Consider the following 25106-nt stretch of genomic DNA (forward strand, 5'->3'; position numbering starts at 1 on the left):
TTCCGGCAAAGCTGCTAGACTTGTGGGCTAAGCAGAATCAGCTCCACTCAGGATTAAATAAAGGTAACACGAGGCATTCAGCTATCCTTTCTCCATGACTCATGATATTGAAAGCAGGCTGCTGTGTGCAGAGTTGTAGCTGAAGGGTGACAATAACTTTCTTTTCCTGATAAAACAGAACATTGCCTAGTTCATCACGGTCTGGTCTTTGGCACGCTGCACAAATCTCCTCTTTCTGTTTAGCTGTTTCTTAACAGGAAACTTCTATCAAGGCTTCCAAAGAAACGAGCCTCTCTGAGAAATAATTGTTTTCCCTTGGGAATGACCCGTTTCCTGAGGGTGAATGGCAAGGAAGAGAGGGAAGAGCACTGGGCAAAGATCAAACCTAAAATTTTAGATCTTGCACCCTGGTCCTGAAGCAAGTGTCTGGGTATTTTGCCTGGCACTGCTCAGTTCTCATCTGCAAAGTAGCGCAGGCTCAGATACAGCCTCTATCACTCTTCTGAGCCATCATAAATAAACTTCAATTTGTAATAAGTGTGAACTTCAAGTAGATTTGAAAGTAATGCTACATTTCCTAACTGTGATGTTGCTCTTCACACTGCCTCTGAAAATGGTGTGGTTATTGCTCTGATCACTCATAGGACTCATTGCTACACTTCTGCAGGAAATCTAATACAAGACAGATACTATATTGCCTGAATTTTCCCTTAAGCATCCGTAAACGTTTTGTTACTTGTTTGCCCTGTATTCAGTGACATAACAGACAACTTCCTTATCCTGTTTGCCAGATATAAAACTTGTAAATAAATATGTACCTAATTTACATAAATCATTAGCTTGCCAGAAAATTGTGATTTTTATCAAAGATTCTGTGATGAAAGTTTATTGTTGCAGAAATTGCTTGGGCAATCAATCATGATGGTAAGCCTGCATATAGCTGGAATACGTACAAATGAATTCATCCATAATTTTCATGTTAGTTAGGGTCAAGTCATCATAAAGCTAGATTCCTCTACTGAATATCATTTATGAGTGAAAAAAAGGGAATATGAAAGACATTTTTTTTTGACTTTACAGTCATAGTTTATCAAGTGCTTTCATAAAAACATCCGGCTAGAGAAGTAAATAAAACATCCCAATTTCTGTCAGTTTTGATAATGCAAGCTAACTATTTTACCAGGCTGCCACCTATTTATTTAATTTAAAGTACTTATTAAACAGCGACAGAAATGTTTATTTCCTATATATGAAAAAAATAGATGGCTCCAGAGATTGGTAGTGTTACAGAAAAATTCTCAGACATTCTTCTGAAATGTAGGTGAGGCTAGAACAGGATTGTCACCGTCCGATTCCCACTTCATACTCAATAGCTGCTGCACAGTTTCCACAGTGGGCAGAGGTGTCCCTATTTGCATTTCTTATTGTGTTTTTGTTACTTATGAAGATAAGTAAGGAATGAATGGGCATAGACTGCCTATTTATTCTTAAGTACAAGGCACATTGGCAAGATTATGTTGCTTATGATGCTCCTACCATACTGTCATACACGTAAATAACAATTAGTAGAATAGAGGTAGAGTAGAAGGCAAGAATCAAAGTCTATCTCATAATTTCCACCTTTTTCTCTTCAAACCTGTCCCAGATTGTGAAAGATCAGATAAAAAATTAAACTGTGGAATATATATATACACATATACATACACACATATATATATATATATTTCTTTTTTCACTATGCTGGACAAATTATTGTAACTGAAATGTAATGAACATGCACAACTCCACTGAAATCACTGGGAAGTAGAAGTGCTCAGCCTGCCATACGACCAGGCCTGAAGCCTTTTTTTCCCTGTAAGTCTGTGATAAGGCACAGAAGCAGAATTTTTTTGTATGTATTAATTATCTGAATCTTTGTCATTTAAATGTCAGCTGCATAAATTACTTTTCACGAATTAATGAAAATTAAAGCCACTCTTTGTATTGGAAAGTACTAACAAAATACTTTTGCTATTATTTTTATTCTGTCTAAATGTAAATCTGTTGAGTATAGAATAAACAAGGCCTCAGGATATTAACATCGGCTATTTGTTTTGTGGAATTGGGATGATGGAGGGGGGAGGAGGTGGCCATTTTTTTCCTTTTATTCATAGGGCTGGATTACAGTGGTATTTGGCAATACTATATAGTACAGCAACCTCAGGGAGGTGCTATCTTGTCCTCCAGAAGTTCAGCTTTTGTTTTCCCTTATTAAAGGATAAATCTTTATCTGGAATGGCTTTGAGAGAACTAAAGGAAATGCAAGCAGAGAGTAACCCTTCTTGAGATCTTCACATGAACATCCACAGCAATCAGGTTGAAAGTTGTGAACGCACGCTTTCGTTTTTGTGAAATACCATTTCAGATGGCCACTGGAGATAACGTAAATGCCTCGTTATCTATGTATGTAAGACTGGCAGAAAGGATGAGTGTATTCACAACTTGCTCTCATGTCTCTCATGTCTTATTTTGGCACTATCAGTGGCTGCCAGCCGGGAAACACCTCCATGCAGATAGCTCGCACCCCTGAGAAGCAGCCGAATGGAGCTGGTGGGATAAGGAAACCCTGCTGAGGTGAATCAAACTCCGGAAACCCTGGTGGGCTCAAACGTCGTGTACGGCACTGCCTCCGACACGCGCACAGCGCGGCCTGTGCCAGGCCTGTCCCGCACCACGGGGCATAGCAAAGGGGTCAGTCTCTGCGTCCTGCGTTGCCTGGGAGGCTGCGCTGCTGCAGGACTGTCCAAAGCCCCCCGTGCCGGGGAGCCCTTGCCTTGATGTCGTGTTTAAGGTGCCCTGGGGCCTGGACACACTGTGCTATGGGGCTGGGCCCGGCCCCCTTGCTGTGGCCAGGCCCCGCTCTGCCCCTGCCCAGGCATTCGTCATCCATTGCAACATCCCCGGTCCACGGCAACCTTTGGAGCTCGGCCAGGCACCGCTGTGAGACGGTAGAAACCGCGGCTGGGGGACGGAGCGACTCTGTCCCAGGAGGGCCTCATGGCCGCTCTGCTGGGGTGGCGCTAAGCCCCCTCCGCTTTGGGCGCCGTGGGCTGCGTTACTCCTGGTCTCTGCCCAGGGACAGAAGCAAGGCACAGGTGAGCAGGGAGGGAAGCCCTGTTCCAGTGTCCACACTGCGGTGGGGAGCAGGCTGGGTGGTGGGCGGGAGAAGAGGAACATGTACGTGTGGGTGTCACACAGTACAGGGCCCTTCCCCCACACCCTAAAACAGGAAGCGCAACAAGCGCTTGCAAGGAGTGCTAAGTGTGTTCCTTTCGGCTCCCCTCCTCCGCAGCCCTCCGAGGAAAAGACTACAGTTCCCAGAAGCGCTGCGGGGCAAAACAGCCGGCCCGGCTCTCTCCACCCCGCTCCCTCCTCCTGCCGCGTTGCTTCACGGTCCTTGTAGTCCTCGGGACTCCCCGTCTCCGTTTCCCCGCCTGGCCTGCGCGGCGCAGAAGACTACATCTCCCGAGTGCCCCTGCGGCGCCGCGCTTGCGCGTCAGCCTGGAAGTGAGGCCGTTGCGTTGCGGGCAACGGCTAAGGCAGCGAAGAGGCAGTAAGCAGCGGTGCCGCCGGCTTCCGCGTTTGCCGGGGGTGGCCGGCGGGGGAGGGGGCGCGGCGTGGGAGAGGGGGCGCTCGGCGGCCGGCGGCGGCGGCGGCGGCGGCGTCTGTCAGGCGGCGGGCGTTAGCCGGGGCGAGGGGGATGAGCCTGTGAGGGCGGAGGAGCGCGGGGTGGGGGTGCAGCCCGGCCAGAGCGGAGCGATGTCCCAGCCTCAGCAGCAGCAACAGCCGCCGCCGCCGCCGCCGCCGTCTCCCCAGCAGCAGCCGCAGCCGCCGCCTCCGGCCGCCTCCAAGAAGCGGGACCGGCGCATCTTCTCGGGTACCTGCCCCGACCCCAAATGCCAGGCGCGGCTGTTCTTCCCGGCCCACGGGCCGCAGAGCGGCGGCAGCATCGAGTGCACCGACTGCGGGCAGCGCCACGAGCAGCGGCAGCTGCTGGCCGTGGAGGAGGTGACGGACCCCGACCTGGTGCTGCACAACCTGCTGCGGAGTGCGCTGCTGGGCGTCAGCGGCGCCGGCCCCCCCCGCAGGACCACCGAACTCGTCAAAGTCATGGGCCTCTCCAACTACCACTGCAAGCTCCTGGCCCCCATCCTGGCCCGCTACGGCATGGATAAGCAAACTGGCAAAGCCAAGCTCCTCACTGAGATGAACCAGGGTGACATCTTCGACTGTTCCCTCTTGGGTGACCGCGCCTTCCTCATTGAGCCGGAGCACGTTGAAACCATTGGGTATGGGAAGGACCGCTCTGGCAGCCTCATCTACCTGCATGACACCCTGGAAGACATCAAGAAGGCCAACAACAGTCAGGAGTGCCTCATTCCTGTCCACGTGGATGGAGATGGCCACTGCCTGGTTCATGCAGTCTCACGGGCGCTTGTTGGCAGGGAACTGTTCTGGCATGCTCTGCGAGAGAATCTAAAGAAGCATTTTGAGGAGAATCTGAGTCACTACAAGGCCCTCTTCCATGATTTTATTGATGCAGCAGAGTGGGAGGACATTATCAATGAATGTGACCCTTTGTTTGTTCCTCCAGAAGGTGTGCCCATGGGCCTTAGAAATATTCATATCTTTGGTTTGGCCAATGTGCTTCACCGGCCTATCATCCTGTTAGATTCATTGAGCGGGATGCGAAGCTCTGGAGATTATTCAGCTACATTCCTTCCTGGCCTGATACCCCTCGAAAAATGCATGGGAAAAGACGGCATGCTGAACAAACCGATCTGCATTGCATGGAGTAGCTCAGGACGTAATCATTATATTCCTCTAGTTGGAATAAAAGGTGCTGCTTTACCTAAACTGCCTAGGAAGCTACTCCCTAAAGCTTGGGGAGTTCCTCAGGACCTCATCAAAAAGTACATCAAGTTAGAAGATGATGGTGGTTGTGTTATTGGAGGAGACAGAAGCTTGCAAGATAAATACTTGATGAGGCTTGTTGCTGCAATGGAGGAGGTTTTCATGAGTAAACACGGTATTCATCCCAGTCTTGTAGCTGATGTACATCAGTATTTCTACAGAAGGACTGGTGTGATAGGAGTTCAACCTGAAGAAGTAACTGCAGCTGCCAAAAAAGCAGTGGTGGACAACCGCCTTCATAGATGTCTAATCTGTGGGGCCCTTTCAGAGCATCATGTCCCTCCAGAGTGGCTGGCTCCAGGGGGAAAACTGTATAATCTGGCAAAAAGTACCCATGGTCAGCTAAGGCCTGACAAAAATTACAGTTTTCCCTTGAACAGTCTGGTGTGCTCTTACAACCCTGCAAAGGATGTGCTAGTACCAGACTATAGCCTAAGTAGTTTGACTGCTTGTAACTGGTGTCATGGTAACTTAGTGCGTCGTGTCAGAGAAGATGGATCTGTTTTATATTTGGATGGAGACAGAACTAATACTAGATCTACAGGTGGCAAATGTGGCTGTGGATTCAAACACTATTGGGAAGGTAAAGAATATGATAATCTCCCTGAAGCTTTTCCTATTACTCTAGAGTGGGGTGGAAGAGTGGTGAGAGAGACAGTCTATTGGTTCCAGTATGAAAGTGATACATCTTTGAACAGCAATGTGTATGATGTTGCAATGAAACTTGTCACCAAACACTTCCCTGGTGAATTTGGTAGTGAAATTCTTGTTCAAAAAGTTGTCAATACAATATTGCATCAAACTGCCAAAAAGAACCCTGATGATTATACCCCTGTAAATATCGATGGTGCTCACGCTCAAAGAGCTGATGATGTACAGCAAGGACAAGAGCTGGAGTCACAACTTCCAACCAAAATTATTCTGACTGGACAGAAGACAAAAACTTTGCACAAGGAAGAGTTAAATATGAGTAAAACTGAAAGAACTATTCAGCAGAACATAGCAGACCAGGCTTCTGTGATGCAGAAACGGAAAAGTGAAAAATTAAAACAAGATCATAAGGGGCAGCCTAGGACTGTTTCTCCTGGGGCTGTTCGAGATGGGCCATCGTCTGCTCCTGCTACACCAACAAAAACCCCTTACTCTCCAACTTCTACAAAAGAAAAGAAAATTAGGATAACAACAAATGATGGGAGGCAGTCAATGCTTACCCTGAAGTGCACAACCACATACTTGGAACTACAGGAAAGCATAGCTAGAGAATTTAACATTCCTCCTTATTTGCAGTGTATTCGCTATGGCTTTCCTCCTAAAGAGCTTCTGCCTCCCAAAGAAGGCATGGAAAACGAACCTGTTCCTTTGCAGCATGGTGATAGAATTGCTATAGAAATTCTGAAAGGTAAAGAAGAAGGCAGTCAGTCTACTTCAGCACACTCTGCCCATGCCGTGAAACATGAAGATGTTGCTGTGACTAGTAAAATCTCATCGAAGGAACTGCAAGAGCAAGTTGATAAGGAGATGTATTCTCTATGTCTTCTAGCAACACTGATGGGTAAGGATAATGTCATGTTGTATTTTAAAATTGTATTTTTTTTAAGTAGAAGATAGATCTTACAAAATGTAATTATGCACATCTCTGTGTTTAAGGAAAAAAAAAAAAAAGAGAAGGTTAGCTTCTTTATTCCTCTCTTGGAATAGCTAGGATACCATCAGTGATTTGTTGTATTTTGTGACTACTTAAATGTGCATATGAGATCTTTGTTCTTTCATTTCTATGAAGTCCTGTTTTAACAGTTTCTGTTCAGGAGTTGTTGCATCAACCTCTTCCCTTTCTGCATATTCATTTTTGTTTCTCCAGCCTCACACTGAGTGCACAGCTGATATGTGTGTGAGCTGCATGCTCCCTCTCTTTCTGCAGGTCCCTCAAGTTACAGGAAATAAATTCAGAGCAGGCATGAGAAGGGGATGAAGACCAGGTCTTTTATAAGACACGGTGAAGGGTAGTATTTCAGGATACAAGCAGAGGAGAAACTGAAAGAAGCTAAGCATATTTGAATCCCAAACATAGGTATAGCACAGCTATGCTTGTAAATTGTCAATCATGTAAATCTGAAGCACTGTTAATAATTCAAGAAGAAAGGATTTTTCTCAGCTGTTTTGTTTTTTATTGCCTTTGCTTTTTTACTTTCATATTTGGATTTGGGAGACTTGGACCTTCATTTGTACTCCAGTCTCTTTGGATAACTAAATGCATTAATCTGACGACTGACAAAAGATAGCTTTTTTGTGCTATTTTTGTTTGTTTGTTTTTTCCTAGAATTTATCAGTGTGCTGTGCTGAAATGGTTTTTCTTAATCATGAAGTTTCACAGTTATTACTGCTTATTCACAGGAAGCAGAACGCTTAGCTGGACATTTGGCTGTGTGAACAAGTAGAATAGTAACGCTTAGAGTTTTTTGCAGGAGTCTTCTATTTTGCTTGAGGGATTTGGTATGGATAAAGCATGTGATGTTTTAGCAGCACAACAATTACATAATCACGGAATGATATGCCAGAAGTTCATAATGCAGAACTTTGATTTTTTTCCGAGCCTGACTGTTTACTCCCATATCTCTTGCAAGATAGCATGTTGAAGCGCTAGCCACCTCATCATGTTGGCATTTATGTTACAGTCCAAAAGTTCAGGAAAAGGCTAGGTTTCAAAGCTGTCTTAATTTTAAGATGAAGCCTAAAAGAGTGTTTTCCTGTTTTCAGGAATACTCTTGAAAATATAGTTACTGGCTTACAAAGAACACTCTGAAGTGCTTTAAAAGTATTTTAGTGACTTCAGCATTAAAGTTTCTAATTTTTTAAAGTATTTATAAACCTTGAGTTGATCTGATATTCAAGAATCAATTTTTGTTTTGACTCTCATTGTTATTAGACTCTGCTTTTGAAGCACAGGTTAGAACAGAGTTTACCTCGCCCTTCTCTGACTCTACCTATTTTGCATTACTAATAGAAGGAAAAGTGGCAGCAATTGCTAAACCAGCCAGTTATAACAAATTATGCAGCTAATGAATAAGATGCTATTTTTATGTAGTCACTTTTCTCATCAGGGCTATGTTTTCCTTCTAAGATGCTTGTGGAGAAAATCTAGAAACTTGACTACTTACAGTTGTTATTTATCAGCAGAGAAACAAATTGTAAGAAAGTTAGTAAGTCTTTGCAATATCTTTGGAGGCTGTTGAAAACTTAAGGATTTTGGGATGATGGTGCCTCGAGGTGGTGTGTTTAGCATTAAAGAAGCCTTGGAGTTTCTTAACTACATTTCTGTACTGTTGAAGTACAGAGATGCAAAGTTTTGAGAGTCTTCCTGTCTCTTACCCTGCACACGCTTGCTGTAACTTTATATGTTCTGTTCACAATATTAGAATGTGTGGAGGAAAGATGCTCCCTGGACCAGACAAGATTTTTCTTTTTTTAATGTCCACAGTAGCAGTTTGTTTTGGAAGATCTATAGCTATTCATTCTGGATGTTTGAAAGCTTTTCTTTCATACAGGGGCTCCCGCAGGCTGAATTTATGTTCCTTTCATATTACAGTTACTAGAATTTATCTTTTCTGGTGATCTCAGTAAGTTAACTCATTGACATTTTATATCGTGTTCTTTAATTTTTATGTATTTAACTTAAATAAGCCTTGTGGAATCAGATACTGTAATTTCTGGACTGCTTAATGTATTATGTGTAATTTTCATAAAGTTTTGTCCCTTTTTGTTGCTCAAAAATACAGGATTATATAAGGAAATGATAAAAATTTTACATTAATGTAGTTGAAACATCATGTTTTTAAGCTGACTTAATTACACCAATGCAAAACCACTTTGGCTACTTGTAAGCCAAGTATGAACCTATTTTGATGAGTTCATTTTGCATCAGTGAATTTGTCAGTGCAAATGAAATCAAAATAGCCAGATTTAAATTAATTGATAAATTAATTGATACCAGGGTTTGCTTGGTTTTAAACAACTTGTTTTTAAGCTAACTGTAGTTCAATGTATCCTGTGTTTTAGCTGAGCTTTCAATTTGTTTTGCACTCCTGTATGTCCTTTCTGATTTATGAAGTGATGGTGTTTGGCTTTCACTGGCGTAGGTTAGTCTGCACCTGCTCTTTTTCAAGAGTGTATGAGACATGCTTGTGGTAGGATGCTCTTCACTTCTCGCCGTGCCTGGTACTGCCGTGCTGAAGTCTGCTCAGAGGGAGTGTGCGTTGTGGTGGAAATAGCACAGTGAACATCTCTTTGATTAAAAATCCCTCAAGACACTACATATAATCTGACTAAAGTATCATGTAAATTAGCTTGTGACCTGTAAATGTGCTACTCCCATCCTAGGAAAACAAAACAAACAATAAAACCCAAGTAGGAACAAGAATGTGTAAACTTCAAACACAGTTTTGTTGAGTCTCACACAGTAGCTACTCTGGGAATGTCCAGTTGTAACTATTTTTCCTATGGTGTCCTGATCTGAGACCTCTTTATCAAAACAGTGTAGTTTGTGTTTCTTCCAGTGGCTGATGCTTTTGTTTTGTAAGCCCTTCTCTCCATGCTTTCCTGTTACCATGTAGTCCTTGTTAGTGTTGCATAAAAGGCTGTCTGAACAAAGATGCTTCTCTGGTGCAGGGCTTGAAAAATCATGCCTGGAGCAAACAGGGAATCTTTCCATGCAGACTGCCATTAATCTGTAAAACTGCGTTTTTTCCAGAAGCCTGGTACCCCTCTTGTGAGAGGCAAGGGAACCCTTCAGATACGAATGGACTCTTAAATGCAACGCTATAGGAGCCTGGAAATAGGCAGCCACTGAGTGGCTGCTGGCTGTGGCTTCCCCGAGCTTCATCAGATTGCAGGTTATATTCTCTTAGTTGTCAGTGTAGTGGTTATTTTGATTCTTGTGGACAGCGTTAAAACCATCAGGGAGACTTCAGCTTGCTGCTGCTTTGCGGAAAATGAAGAGCAGCAGCAATGATGCTCTGGAGCCAGCATGCAGAGATGGATATTTCAGAATGTAAATTTTGGGATATTTCAGAAGGCACATTCTGGTGAACACCTTAGGAAATAGCAACAACGTGACAAAGGGTGTTATCAGCAGCGCTTTCCCTCCTTGCACGCAGCCCTTTGAAAAAGAGGGAAGGTTGTGGCAATAGCGGGGAGGAAAAGAGAATGGTCTTTTTTTTTTTTAAGTGGGGTCAGCGAGAGCTGGAGAGGAGCTTCAGATTTATTAGCAAGTTACTAGATGGAGGTGGTCAGGATAAAGTCAAAAGATAGGACTTCCTTCCGCAGTAGATCATGGCAAATAAGAAAGAGTAGTAGCTGGCTTGTTATCTGGGTGTTCTTCCTAGAAAGTGAACTTTTGTTGACCACAGCAGTCTGTCTTTTTGGGTCTCGGCCAATTCTGTGAACGCTGCATGCAAGTGAATGGAATGAACTGGAATGTATATGCTTTAATGGGATAATGTTTAAAATGAATCAGATCCTGTAGGTCTCCTCCCTTTAGAAGGTCTGAAGGCAAAATACATGATAACGATGCACCGTTTCTTATAGAAAAGAAAAATAAGGCTGAAAAAGGCATGAAAGAAAAGAAATTAAAAAGTCGAGGTATTTCTGTAAAAGGGGTGTATATTTGTTAACTGTTTCCTAAGTGATGTACCACTTAGCTCTCTAGTTGTAACTCGTGTAGTCAAAAATGCCAGAGAAATGAACTGATATATTTTTTTCCAGCTGTTCAGATAACTACAGGATAATGAAAATAATTAAAATAATCTAATTTTCTTAAAATGTATAATTGTTTGTTAAGACAGTTGTATAGCATTTATCTACTTTAAATTTAAGCTGCAGTAAGATGTGAGGGCAGAAGTATATTTCATCTTAATTTAAGAACTTCTTACCTGGGCCAGTTGATGGGGAATATTTTCTTTTATGCCCTCCCTTACTCTAAATAAACCGTACCTCTTACAATGTTGATAACACTAGTTGTTGATTTGTAGACCACTGTTAAGATATTTTATTTTACATGCAATCTAGGCCTTTAAAAATAGTAAAATCCCCTTTGTTCTAATAGCAAAATGAGTATTTTCAGATTCTCTATTAAAAATGGGAAAAGCATGAAGTCATAAAGGCCTCCTGATAGTATTATCAACTTAGGCAAGGTTGTGCCCAATATGTGAGCAGAAGGAAATGAAACTGGACAGAACTTGGTGAAAAACAAAAGTGAAACCTAAAAGATTTTTCTCACTAACTGAAGTAACCCATGATCACTGAGATTTTGGATATGTGGTAAAGAGAGAATTTAAAATGTTAGAATTAGTAGCACAATTTAAAAAATACATATATAAAAAAAGGCATTGATGCACTTCACCAATGTGAAGTGATTATTTGTGCTTTTTTTGTAAAGGTACACTGGGGGTTAGCGTTAAAGTTTTTAATACTGTCTCCTTCGGCCCTCTTGCTTTTCCGTAGCTGATTGAGGTCTCTGCCCTGGTTCACCACCCCAGCCCTTAACCAGCTGAATGAGTTTGCTCCTGTGCAGGTTAAAAAGTGGAGCGTGACAGTAGGAACTGCGTATGGAGTATCCTTCGTGTTGTTGAACTATGGTTTTATAAGGACCTAACTGACTATTTAAAAAAAAGATGAAAGAAAAAGTATTCTGATGTACGCCATTTCATTTGGCGATAGTAAGGCAAAGCTCTAAACTCAGCTTTTTGGCAGTCCTCTGAAGCTTGTGTGTAATCATTCCTATTTTTTGGGAGCTGTTTCAGATGTTTGTGGGCAGTTATTCCAATGAAAATTACAGAAACTGGGTGAAGGCAGTATAAAGAAGGGGGAAATGGAGCCCCTTTCAATCGTTTCTCGTATGCATCACCTTCACTGTGCACGTCGTCTCTGTGGTTGATTATACAGGAAAAATAGTACTCGCTGCCATTAATAGCATCTATTGTAGAAGATCTACCCTGAATTGCTTCTTTCCCAAAGAGGCCGTGTTGGTGAGAATAGTGGGAATGGAAAATGGGAGGCAAAAGATGTCACAGGAGCTTCATGGAGATTTGAAGATGACTATGTGACTCCTGATGAAGTAAGAGCATGGGGGCTTGAATAAGGCCTGGAGCGGACGGACAGAATCCCTCTGGCCGGGGCCTGGGGGAACAGGGAGCGTGCAGAGGCCCTTGCCTGCCGGGAAGGCTGGAGAGGGGCTTGAAGGCTTTCGAAGCCTAGGGTAGCACACCCACAGCCCACTTGAGGTGGGTGGGATAGGGCAGGAGCTGCAGGAACCTTGTGGGATGTGCAGCAAAGAAATGCAAGCAGGGCCTTACGTGTGCAGTATATTCAATCTGTGGAGGCTATTAAAAGTAACTTTTTGCTTTCATTTTGCTCTTCCAGGAAGCAAAGAAACATTCATACATTCTGACTATCTCTATAAGTAGTAAATGCATCCAGTTAACTTATTTTTTTAGTTGATGATTTACATTCTCCAATTTTTAACAGAAAATTGAGGGAGATGGCTGTTGAGATTTAATGCCTAAAGAAGGGTACAATTTCTATTTAAAGTCTCATAATATTTCCTCTGAATATTTGATAGAAAGAGGGGGAAAAACAACTTTTTCGGAAAATTCATATGCCCAGTAATTTTTTCCGTGTCAAAAAATTGGAACTAGTAGGACTTCTTGTTCACAGCATTTTGTCAGCTATATCACGTCATTTCTATGAAGCGGGTAAGTGGTTAGCAAAATGAGGAAAAGATGATGAGAAATAAAAAAGGGGATATTAACTGATTTGGCAGGTGCTCTGTCATTATAACCCAGGGTTTCTGCTGTTTGTTCTTTACATAGTCTTGGGGTTTTTTTTCCCCCACTCAGCAGCATTTAAAGATGTCTCATTTCAATGCCGTTTTTGGCATCTTTGAAAAATGCCAGCTTTGCAGGGCTGCTGGCATCCTGGAGTTGGCGTTTCCTTTCTAAGTCTCTCGAGAAGGTATGGATGCAGCTCCTCCCCAGCTGCCAGCGTGGAGGGCTGCATCTCGGCTACAGGCTGGAGCCGCGGCATGGCGCCTACGTGTGCTGCAGCCAGTCAGGACCTGTGCGGAGATGGGCTTGTGTAATTACTCGCCCATCTGCTAACTACAGTGATTTCTAGTAACTGATAACACAGGCAACAGTCTGAGCCATGGGCTAGCTGTCATTGTAGACACAGTCTCTAAAAATCTGCAGTAACTTTCCACTAAGTAGAGCATCTACTCCTGCGTTTCCATGTTCTGTTCACTGTCTGCGCTGCAGGAAAGCGGTCAGTTCTGAGATGTTGGCTTCCCGTTTGGAGCCTGAGCAGGCACAGAGCAGGTAACGCTGGGATGAGTGAAGGCCTGAAATAGAGACCCGATCTGTGGGAGGGCGTAGGGATATAGAATTGAAGTTTTACTATACAAGGGTGTGTGCTTGAATTTTGGAGGGGTGGCAGTCATCTGCTAGTTTTAGTATGAAGGTGTGTGATAGGATAAGGGAGACTTGCGTGTATAGCCTGGCAAAGAACCAGGAGCTGCAGCTTGGAGCAAATCGAATTTGGGAACCTTTGTCCTAGAACATACAGGATATTTGGCTGCAGGCTGTGATATGTTCTCCTGGAAGCTTCTCAAAGGCCTGAGCTCCTGTTCTGTTAATTTTCAATATGAATTTAAATTCTTAAGTGTATGTGAGACAGTGAGAATTCAGCTTTTAATTTAAGGAATTACGCTTTCAGCCATTGTTTATAATGTTAAACAAGGACTGTTTAATTCTAATGATTGTGTTTGATTTTTACAGGAGAAGATGTTTGGTCTTATGCAAAGGGGCTTCCTCAATTGTTTCAGCAGGGTGGAGTATTCTACAGCATAATGAAGAAAACCACAGGTATTTTTTTTTCTGCCTTCATTTCCCTGTTTTTGAATCTTTAAAATTGTAAATTTGTGTTGTTTCACTTTTATCACAAGTATAAATATATAATTTTATTACCGTGATATATTTTTCATTTTTGTAATACTGTTCAGATCCTTATGCTCTCTCAGGGCCTCTTCTGAAACTAGTGAATCAGACTAATTGATTAGAACTTAAATCTTTTTTTCGGAAATATTCTCTACAGCTCTCTATCTCCATTTAAACTTCTGACCTATACAAATAGCTTCAATAAGTCAAATGAACTTTTCTTTACTGAAGAGGTCAAAGTGAAAATCATAGGACCTATTCCTATTTTTTATTTTTTATATTTATTTATTTATTTATTTACATACACACTTTAAAACACTAAACTGAAGTTCATGCATCTAGTGTGTTTCTTAGTAGGTATGTTATACTAGAGTGCTATGTGTTTTAAATTTAAATGACTGGTTAAATTTGTTTTGATATACCCAAGACTGTTGTTCAAAAGCAATGCTATCCATCCCTGTCTTGTAGTTTTAATAAATGTCTCATCTCAGACTACCTGCTGAATAATCAAGCAAGCAGTTAAAATATATTTGATTTTCAGACTGCTTTAAAAATTATCTACAAAGAAACAACAGCAGGTTTCTTTAGAGAAGCAAGTACTCTTCAGTCTTCTCATTTAAAGTTTTTTTTTTTTTTAATTGAAGTCTTTGCACTAATAACTTAGCTCTTGTGGTTTCATCTATAATGCTTACTCTGTTGCTTTCTTACTATTTGATTTCTTCTTAGGTAGATTTATAAATTTTAACTAAACCTTGACATTTCTAGAAATGGGTATTTTATCACGTCATTTCTGTTCTGTTTGCAATCCAATATGCTTTTGTAGCATAGCATAAATTATAATTAAAATATGTGAGGTACTCTAATGACCACTACTTCTCTCTGAATTATCATCTTGGGTAACCAAATTGGCATGCAAATAGCAGCTCCGTTTTCTTTCAGCTACTATGCTTAAACAGTAAAGACTGGTGTATTTTTTGTGGCAAGCAAATTAGCTTAAACAATGCCTGGTGGAAAGGACATTTTGGACTGATTAATGACTAGCTGGAGCTGAGATCCTGAAATGAATCCAAGAGATTCGAGTCCAGCTGGACATTAACTCATAGAAAATGCCTGTCTTAAAAGTCACTTTTGCCAACTGACAACATGAGACTAAGGTTATGGAAGATAACCTTTTTATGTTTGAACATTACTGTATTCCTTTGTGTGCAGGTACTTTATGTGACTTATGTCTTGGTAGGTAGAATTACAATTTCAGCATTAACGTACTTGTATGGTTTTAAATTGTATGAACTACCAAATTTCCATGTCAAACAATTACAGGGTGCAACCATGTAACTAGTTTTTTTTTTTTTTTTTCAGTTAAAGAAGCTCCTTATGTATTTATATTATTTTAGTTCATATAATAATGCAAATATACTGGCCATGTGGAACAAAGCCTTCTATCAAGGCACTGTTAATTGTTTGAAAATAGATGCGGTAGATCTTGTTTGAGATTTCAGGATTTCAGGACTGCATTTTCAAAGGCAATATTGGTCTATCATTGAAGCCCTTGCAGCTCTCTCTTTCACAAAAGAAGTTTGAGTTGGTAAATTTTGTGATTAAAATTAATTTCTTCAGAACTGGTTAGACAGATAAGTGTTTGGGGTTAAATTTTGTTCTGTGGTATATTTTAGCTGGTTGGTTATCAGTTCCCATGGATATATAAAGAAAGGAGCTAAATTTCTGAAGTTCTTGTGAAAATACAGAAAACCTCATTTGTAAATTCTCTGCAGCTGTAGCAGTGTGTGAAGAAGAAGCTATGGAGGATGAGTCTGATAAGTTATTAGAGAGTCTTAGTTCATTAGTGTAAAAGCTGTTTAATAACATTTCAGATTATCTGAAGAAGCTCTCTGCTGATGCTCAGAATATTTGTTTTTCTATGTTATCAAATAAAACTGAATCAATAGTGTTTGATTGTCATGTTTTTTTTTTTCCTTTAGTGTAATTTCTGGTATTTTTCTTCAAGAACTGTGAGAGTATGTGAAGAAACCCCATGAATTTACAAAAATGCTAAGAATAGGCAAAGTATTTTTATGTTTCTTGTAGCTCTTATTGCATAGCTGCTGGAACTGAAGTGAAAAGAGTTGTTGCAGCCAAGTGTTTATCTGCATATAGCTTTTAACTCACAGAAGGCTGTTATCACTGAAACGATTCCTTACTGCTTATACCACAGCCTATATGAGACAGAGTTGAAGAAGTTATTTTGTATTTCACTACAATAAACTGGAAAACTAGATGTTGCCTCTTTTTGACGCAGAACATCTTCAGAACTTAAATTTGCCTAGCAAACTCTCAGTTTTAGAAGATCTGTCATGTTATAAATGGGACAATGAAACAAACAGCAGATCAAAAATATTATGCATTGTGTTTGTTCTGTAAGTTCAATATTTTATTTTATTACTATATATTTATATGTATAATCTCCTAGGACCACTAAGCATAATAAGCTTGAAACACTGTTTTGTTTCTGCAGCAACATTTTCTCTCTGAAAAGAATATAAATAGCAATTTTGAAATTCTTCAGGTCTAACAATGACTATACACACTAAAATCGTGCCACAATTCTAACCAGTGTGGAAATGATCTCAAACAGTGCTTCTCCAGATACTGTGTGATTTGAAATGTACTCAGTGGCAGTTCTGTGTTGGGGGGGTTTTGGCTGGAGTAGGGGGCAGGATTAACCTTCTTTGGGTTACTGCAAGTATATACTGTTTCCTTGACTTCTGTTGTGCTAGAGCTGCAAGCCCTACCAAGGTGGGTGTTTTATCTAGTAATACTGCAGTCTTGCATGTTCCTTAGAATTGCTGTAGAAAGTAGCAGATCCTTAGGGTGTACTGAATTGGCATCATACGGTATACAAGCCTGAATTGTGTGGGGTTTTTTTCTCTCGCACAGTAAAATGTTTCACTGTGTTTGTTTCTAACAAATTTGATACACTACATTTAAAGACAGTAATTACTGTGTATTCTGAGCATGTCTTGAGATACGCTGGCATTTTGAATAACTTTCTCTGTCTTTATAGGTTTGGCTGATGGCAAGCACTGTACTTTTCCACATCTGCCTGGTAAAAACTTTGTGTACAATGCAGCAGAAGATAGATTAGAGCTGTGTGTGGATGCTGCTGGGCACTTTCCTGTTGGTCCTGACGTTGAAGACTTGGTTAAAGAGGCCTTAAGTCAAGTACGAGCAGAAGCTACTTCAAGAAGCAGGGAAGCAAGTCCTTCTCATGGAATGCTGAAGCTGGGTAGTGGTGGAGTAGTGAAAAAGAAATCTGAACAGCTACATAACATAACTGCATTTCAAGGAAAGGGCCATTCTCTAGGAACTGCATCTAGTAGTCAACAACATGATCAAAGAGTCAGGGAAACACCACTTTTAAGAAAGCATAGCACAGAAACGGACTTCAGTCCTTCTGCTAAAATTGAGCCTTCTATATTCACAGCTGCTTCTGGTAACAGTGAGCTTATCCGAATAGCTCCTGGAGTTGTGACAATGAGAGACAGCAGGCAGCTTGACCCTACTTTGATTGAGGCACAGAGAAAAAAGTTGCAGGAAATGGTCTCTTCTATTCAGGCTTCAATGGATAGACACTTGCGGGATCAGAATACAGAGCAGTCAGCATCAGTTGATCTATCTCAAAGAAAAGTAGAGGCAGTGAGTTCAACTGCTAAAACTGGGAGCTTTCAGGCTGGGTTGTCCGAATCATTTTCTGCGCCGGGTGGCACTGAACACTTGAATACCGAATCAACTGGTGGTAACATGGTGAATTCTGTGGGAACAGCATTCCCTGCAAGGTCTAAAGCACAAAAGGGAAATTCTGTTGAGGAGCTTGAGGAGATGGATAGTCAAGATGCAGAAATCACTAATGCAACTGAGCCAATGGATCACTCTTGATAGGTTAAAATCTAATAAGGGTAGAAGAAATTACTGTTCAAATGTAATGTTTATTGGCTGGGCCACACAAAGCGATTAGTTATTAAATCTTGTATGTATGTCAAAGATTATATCATCTTATTCAGTGCATGATAAGCAAGTGTGTGATTGGCAATAGCTTTCAATATTACCATACTGCTGCCCAGGCTGGCTCTGTTACCTGTAAATTAGTTATTAGGAAATGCACTGAGATGAATATCTGCTGTAACTGTGGGTTATTGGAAGTTCTCTGTAATTTGTAATTCCATAAAAGTCTTAAGATTAAGCTCATGTGAGGTTCTTACCATGCTAGTTCAAGGTTACTGGAAAGGTTAGAACAGGCAAAACTAGAAGCATGACGAAGTTAATCCTGTCCCAGATATTTAATTCCACTCAAAAGTATACTATACATATGAATGATACATAAATTTCCAAAAGCAACTCAAATTAAACTGTGCGCTAAGTTTTATAATGCAGCATATACAAAACTTTAATTACATTTTGCTGGCACTTCCTCCGATTTAAAAACTTTTTCATTCATGCAACTGTACGCGCTTGTCAGAAATCTTGGAATAAGTGTAACTATAGTGAACTCTCTAATTTCTGCATATTGTCAGTTTAAGCAAGTTAAGAAAAAAAGGCTACTTAGTGTATGAAGAAGATAAAGTGAATGTGGTGTGGTTATGCATGGCTGTCTGAGCCAACGCAGCCATTTTGGTGCTCTGTTAGTAAGTGATAGCATGTTTATATTTGCTCCAGAATACTGAGCTGGTCAGATGTTGTGCAGCTTTTAATACAACTACAGGAGAGAAGCTGGCAAGTGGAAGAAACAACAAATGTTCAATAGCAAATCCATTTCTTTTAAAAAAAGACTTTGATTACTAGCATTGGTTAGTAATGGCAAGAGTTAAACAGTAGCTGTCCTCTTCAGAGCAGATTAACAATTTATTGGAAGGAAATTGCTCTGTAACATACTTTGTCCTAAAGGGTTTAGTGATAGTCGAGCTTTTGGAAGCTCGCTCTTTAACTCCATGGAAACAAGGAATATATGCTGTTTCAATGTCTATAAGACTACCCACTACTATTAGCTTCACTTCAGTTTGTGATTCCTGCATCAGTCAGTTTTAATATAGCTGGTATCCACTTAAGTAGCGTGTTCATCAGATGTGCAGTGCTAGTTCTTCAGAGCAGCCATGGTGCTCGCTCCCTAAAGGTGGAATGTTTCTCTGATATTGCACTTTGCTTCCTACCTTCATAGTCATATTTTAAGTGCACTATTGTTGCTTCCTCTAATGGTAAAATAACATTGAATGGATGAAAGATGTTAATACAGCTTCAAAGGAATTCAGAGCATTTAAATATTGAAGTCTGTGTTTGTGCACATGTGGATTTTTATCAGTTCACAAATGTTGTTTGTATTGTAAATGTTTGTATTCAGAAAAGTCTCCTCACTTTTTACATTTCAAATCACTTAAACAGTTCTAAGCATTAGTATGATAAAATGTCCCATGAGGGAGGATTTATTTTTATATGGAAAAGTAACTGAAGCAAGTCACTTGAAGAATAGCCCCCATTTTGTCCAAGGAAGTTAAAATTCCTCTATTAGTTAATTTTTTATGGAGAGGGAATAAATATTTAATGATTTAGTACACTACTTAGGGGTAAAACATAAGAATCACCTTTTCACAAATAAATGAAAATTTTTTGAGACCTCCAGTTGCTAAGCTGCGAGTTGGCAATTTGGAAGCTTGGAATGTACGAAGTAATTTGGCACCCTAAAGCTGACCTTGCCGAGGCATCGATTAACCGTCAGCGCTCCTTCAGTGGGAACCAGGATGCCCGTGCAGCAGCTGGAAGCCTGCCACGACTTCAGAAAACATTTAGTCTCCCATGCATCAGTCTAGCTATCTGCAGGCTACTTCTGTATGTAAAATGTTAAGTAGCAGCTCGTGCTTTGTCACAGTATGAGGTATTAGAAGAGTTAGCAGTGGTGTGTTCCCAGGAAGGAGTTGAAGTGAGTGGAGGCTAATGGGGGAGGAATCACCTGTGTCTCTTGCATTTCAGGCAAGATAGCTATCGCTTAAACTTTTTTTAAATTTTCTTTAGCAAAAGGAGAAGACTTTCTCAGCTGAACAAATACAGGCAGTGTGTATGGGAGAATTTTCAGTTTGAAATAAATTGAAGTACTTGTTGCACATCCTCCTTACTCCAGGAGAGGAAACTTACCTCTTTCTTGCCTTTCTGCTAAGACAACAGTAGTTTGTGTGTGCCTTTTACTGTGTAAAGGGGAAGGCTCGGTTTAATTTTGACACGCTTCCCATTCCAGCAGTAGTTTGATGTTTTCCGCCTTATAGAAATAGATGCAGATAATAGCTCTGTTTTTCAACTCTCCATTAGTATCATATCTGGAATCCACTCGAATCATGTAGATTTGATCAGGCTGTCAGGCTGAAATAGGAATAGTAAAATGCTGATAAAATTACAAGGTCCGCTGATGTGAACGCCTCTGGTGTAATGTGGGATTGTGCATATTTCTTTGCAGTGTTCTTATTTCACATAACCTTCTCATGCATTTAAATATTAAAAAAAAATATTTTTTTGAGAAAGTGGCTTTTGCGTGAGGCTAAACTTCATCCACGTGCCAGAGACGTGTAACTGCCAGAGAAGTGAAATAAAGAACACTGAAATGTCGGTTTGAGCGGATGTTTCATTTGGTTGCAAGCAATGGGCACATATGTACGTTGAGGTAGATCTGTGCGCCTGTCTCTGGAGCACACACGTGCTTGCTAGATTGCCCTGTTGGGTCAGGAAAATGGTGGTGGGGTACATGGGCAGGGAGGATGGTTGCTCTCATGGAGGCGAAGCCCCTGCGACTTCTCAAATGGTGTGAAGAGTGATCGATACCTTTTTTTCCAAGAAAACCAACTTCTTGCTGCAGAATTGCCTCTGTGGACTTAGAGTGTGGGTCTGATTTCTTCTGAGTGCCTGCCATGGTTACTGTCTTGTCTAGGGCCAGCCACCTTCCACACAGCGCTCACGACAAAGATGACTTTTAAATTACTTGAAAATCCTAAACTTCACTATGGCTTAATGAATGTTAACCTAAATGAGAGGTGATGACTGAAAATATGGGCCCAGTGCAAAGAAAGAAGGAATGGGTGAACAGCTAGACTCTCAATAAGTATATGGGAAACCTCAGGAGAACAGATCAGTTTTCCAGCCAAATGCAAGATTTTAACTGCCTAAAACAGCTGCCTGATTAGTAAGGCTGACTATAATATCTTTTTTGATACTACTCGTTCCCTGGGATTTGTTTCAATTTCAGTGAATGAAAAGAGATAGCAGCTTTACAAATAACATAAAAAATATTTGGGACATCTTCACTCTCATAGGCGCAAAGCATCAATGCATATTGTTGGTTTTCTGACTCCCTTAAAAGTCTTTTACTAGATACAAAATATGAACTAGAACGTCTTCTGATCTGATCACTGGGGAAATTAAAGGTGGTCCTCACTTTACGTATTTGTATGGTCGAGTTGTTCTGTGGTTTTAAAACTTCCACATATCAAATATGAACATAAAACAGACCTTCACAAGGCTGTATTTAGGTAAGGCAGTGTTTATAGAAAGCTTGTTTAGACGTTGCCTCCGAGAGGATACTCTAGCAGCTTCACAGAGTTAGAGAGCCCCAAGGCTGTCTGCTAACAACCCTGTACAGTGGGCATATTTTCAAGACCAAAGTGCTTAATTTAAAATCTTTCTAAAAGTAGAACCTGTTGTCACTGTTACAAGGTTCACAGAGTTGCCCCCTGTTTTTTTTTCGATGCGCTGAAAATGTCAGGTAATAAAATTCATAATATGCTTACAATTGGGAGAGCTATGCTTCACCTGAACTGTGTTCAAAATGAATGATTAAAGATGATGCCACTGTTATCTCTACATTTGCTTGGCTCTTATTTTTCAAATAGTGGAATCTACATGCTTTTGTAAAATAATAATATGAAGTTGATCCTTCTGTTAAAAAACGTAACAGTAAGTGGTTTCTTTGTTTTGCTTATGGATATCAGTTTAGCCTTTTAAAATTGAAGAAGTTGCTTAAGATCTGTAGAATGCAGGATTCCCTCTGAGCCCTTATGCCTGTGGTTGAGCAATAAAAGGTTGAAATATGATTGGTATTTTCAGAATTATTTTACTTTTAATGAGGATTATTGCCAAGAAATGAAAGAGTGCACTTTTAGGAGGGAATGCTATTTAAAATGTATAAATAAGAATTGATAGTGTATATATTTAGAAAACAAATCTTTTTAAACAGTAAGTGCTTTACATGTTGAAATAAAAATAAATTAGCATAGAAATTATACCATCTTCACAGCACTGGCTGTTATCCAGCACAGTTTGGTTTATTTTATTTGTGATTGCTGTACTAATTATATTTGATTTTTTTTTATCTGTAATGTAACAATAGTGTATTATAACAGTATATAGTGTACTATACTACACTTCACTGTACAGTATTTGGAATTTTCTTTGATTGCTATATTAAAACTATAAGTTAAAACATCTGCTTTGGCTTATAATGTGCAACTTTTATCTAGCCTTTCACATGTTAGCTTGGTTAATTAACACTGATTTGGCTACAGAATGAATGGGTTATAATTGCATTAACTCCTGTGTTCTACATAGAAATTGCATTCTGCTTGCATACGTGAATACTAGTACAGAAGTGGAAAAACTGGTACAAATATTAGAAATCTGAACTCTGTCATCCATTTTACTTCAGTAATGTTCTGTTTAAATGAAATTTTTTGAATGAAGAATTCTTAATGCAAAAGCTTTTTTGACCTCATACCGCTTCTGAATGTTTCATTAAACACATATGACATTTGAAGTTGAGAAACTTTTAAAAATAGGTTTTAATACACTTGAGGTCAAAATCTGAGATTTGAACCTTTTTTTTCTTTTTTGAAGTTGTAACCAAGAAGAAAACACAGGAAAATGTTGACCAAGTCATACATGACATTTAAGACAGCTTGCAATCTGTGTGATAAGAAACATTGTTGAAAATATCTTGTGTTTCAAAGCAAAATTTTACTGTAGGCATGTAACACATATGAATAGTATAATTTGGAGAAATTAAGACTTCTGAAAATTTGGCAATACTTAAGAATGAACATATTGACAACTATTTAAATTATCTCTCTTCTAATTCCACCAGCTGCATGCTTCAAAAATTGGCTGTAATGATAACTTCTGAGCCTACAAAGAAGTCCTAAGACCCATCTGTGAAACTGTACTACTTCTTCCTACAAATGAATTTTAATATTTATTGAAAGGCTTTAATTCAAAATGAGCTAGCATTAAAACATTTTTAAAATGATGGGTATAAAGATAATGAATTTTGCATGTCATATCATGAAGAATTAAAAATTACCCTTTAAAAAATTTATATTGCAAAGGCTTAAATGCTTAATATTAAGCTAGAAATTTATGAATCCTTATTAATCCAGTGTTTATAATCTAAGCCAAAACTGGTACTGTATGTATGAAGTAACCAGGTTAGGAATGCTTTTGAAATGTTTTCATTTTTCTTCTGTTATTAATTATATGGCCTTAACATCTGTCTCAATTTTTAAGTTTAGATTGGAGTTCCTGGGTTTGTTTTTTTTTTTTTTTCCTTAGATGTGTACATAGCAAACCTCTTCTAAAATACCCCCAAAACCCTGACTTCTTGCTAGAACAAAACCCCTCACAACATACTTCTCCCCATAGGGTCAGGATGCGAGCAAATCCTGGATGTTGATCGGGTTGTGTAGCAAGTTGTGGAAGGTGTGTTTGGTCTTATGGGGAGTCAGTTCAAACACATGTATTTCGACTTTAAAAGGTAATAGAAGCTGTGTTGTTGTTTGGTGTGGCATTTACTTATTGTGGCTGCAATGTATTGTCTGCTACTGATTTGTAATGTTCTGAATATTTACTTTTAACAATAGATAAAGAAAAGTAGCAATGTCTGGATCCATAATAGACTTGATGGCCAAGTTAACGTTACAGAAACTTGGTTGCTATAATGGACTTTTGAAGTCGTTTATTCTAATTTGAATTATTTAAATTGGCCTATGTCAGGTGACTCTGAACTTTTATTAATGTCGTCAAAGGTATTAGACTTGACTGTAAGCATTTCCTCTCTTGTAGTAAGTTGCAGACTTTTTAAGAAGCTTCAGGAAAGACTGTTATTCTCTGTTCTGTTGATTAAAGACATGGATGATTGTTGTGGCAGACTTGTATTTGGGCTTTATTGACCTCTGTTTTGGCTACTTAATTTTGCTTCATGCTGGAAATGTTACTTCTAGTGGTTTGCCTTGTTGATAGCTAATCTGATTTCATTTCTGAAGTGATCCAATAGATCTGGACTGGGTCTGTGGTGGTTAGAAACTTGCATTCAATGAGTAAAAAATGAAGAGAACGATGGCAGGTAAAAGACATTAGATGAACTTTTAGGAGGTACTGTTGTTTCTGTTAGCTGATAGCAAGAGGAGCCTGGGTGTGTTCTTTCGGAAAGAAGTGCACAGTAGTATCTTTTAAACCTGTAGGAGTTCAAACAACTTCTCTCAGACTATTACAAAAGCTGATTTTATATTCTCTCAACTCAGTACATAAATTTTTAGCTAAAATGAAGCTTCTTTTCCATTGCTGTCTCATTGTTGTGTAATTGGAGATACTTTACCTTTTGCCAGCCTCTGCTTCCTAATCGTAACCCCTATCTCCATTCCCGTATATGTTTGTGCAGACACTGCAAATTTTGAAGATACCTGTTCTGATGTTGCACTGTTTTTTTTGTTTGTTTTGTTTGGATTTTTTTTCATCTGCTTCCTTTCTTGGGCTTCCTTTATTCTAGATAATTTTTGTCATGGATATTTTTGTATGCCTACTGCCTGTCTATAGTGCTACTGGTAGAGAAGGTGAGAAGTAGTAGATTAATGATTGGATTTCACACAAGTTGGACAGATGGAAATGAAAACCTTTGCTTGACTTCCTCTGAGATCTGTACACACAGGACAGAAGGGAATGAAGGGAAACCCAAAGGGGGCAGAAGACTTCTGGGTGCTATTTCAGGAGAGGAAGGAAATATGTAAGGATGATCGGTGGTTCTAAAAATCACCTAACAGTTCTGTAGGGCAACCAAGTTTCCATGTTGTTCCACTTCCAAGGTGATCTGGTTGT

At 40.0% G+C, this 25106-nt stretch overlaps 1 protein-coding gene across 2 annotated transcripts; it reads left to right on the forward strand.

Annotated features, from left to right (window-relative positions):
* The first annotated feature begins 2890 nt into the window (after positions 1–2890).
* On the forward strand, positions 2891–24163 carry VCPIP1 (valosin containing protein interacting protein 1). Of its 2 annotated transcripts, XM_064507453.1 has the most exons (5): positions 2891–3134; positions 3332–6505; positions 13260–13319; positions 13779–13865; positions 16999–24163. In XM_064507453.1, the coding sequence occupies exons 2-5, from the start codon at positions 3799–3801 to the stop codon at positions 17868–17870; spliced, it is 3726 nt and encodes a 1241-aa protein (XP_064363523.1). In that variant the 5' UTR covers positions 2891–3134; positions 3332–3798; the 3' UTR covers positions 17871–24163. The 2 variants fall into 2 exon arrangements, with proteins under 2 accessions (XP_064363523.1, XP_025970970.1); XM_026115185.2 differs by lacking the exon at positions 13260–13319 and having other exon boundaries at positions 2994–3134.
* Positions 24164–25106: the final 943 nt, after the last annotated feature.

The sequence above is a fragment of the Dromaius novaehollandiae genome, chromosome 2, assembly GCF_036370855.1.
Source record: "Dromaius novaehollandiae isolate bDroNov1 chromosome 2, bDroNov1.hap1, whole genome shotgun sequence".
NCBI classification, from domain to species: domain Eukaryota; kingdom Metazoa; phylum Chordata; class Aves; order Casuariiformes; family Dromaiidae; genus Dromaius; species Dromaius novaehollandiae.

Coding starts and splice junctions, on each gene's coding strand:
- VCPIP1 (XM_064507453.1), top strand. CDS start 3,799: ATGTCCCAGCCTCAGCAGCAGCAACAGCCGCCGCCGCCGCCGCCGCCG. Junction 13,320..13,778: donor CCTGAGCAGGCACAGAGCAG/GTAACGCTGGGA, acceptor TGATTTTTACAG/GAGAAGATGTTTGGTCTTAT. Junction 13,866..16,998: donor CATAATGAAGAAAACCACAG/GTATTTTTTTTT, acceptor CTGTCTTTATAG/GTTTGGCTGATGGCAAGCAC.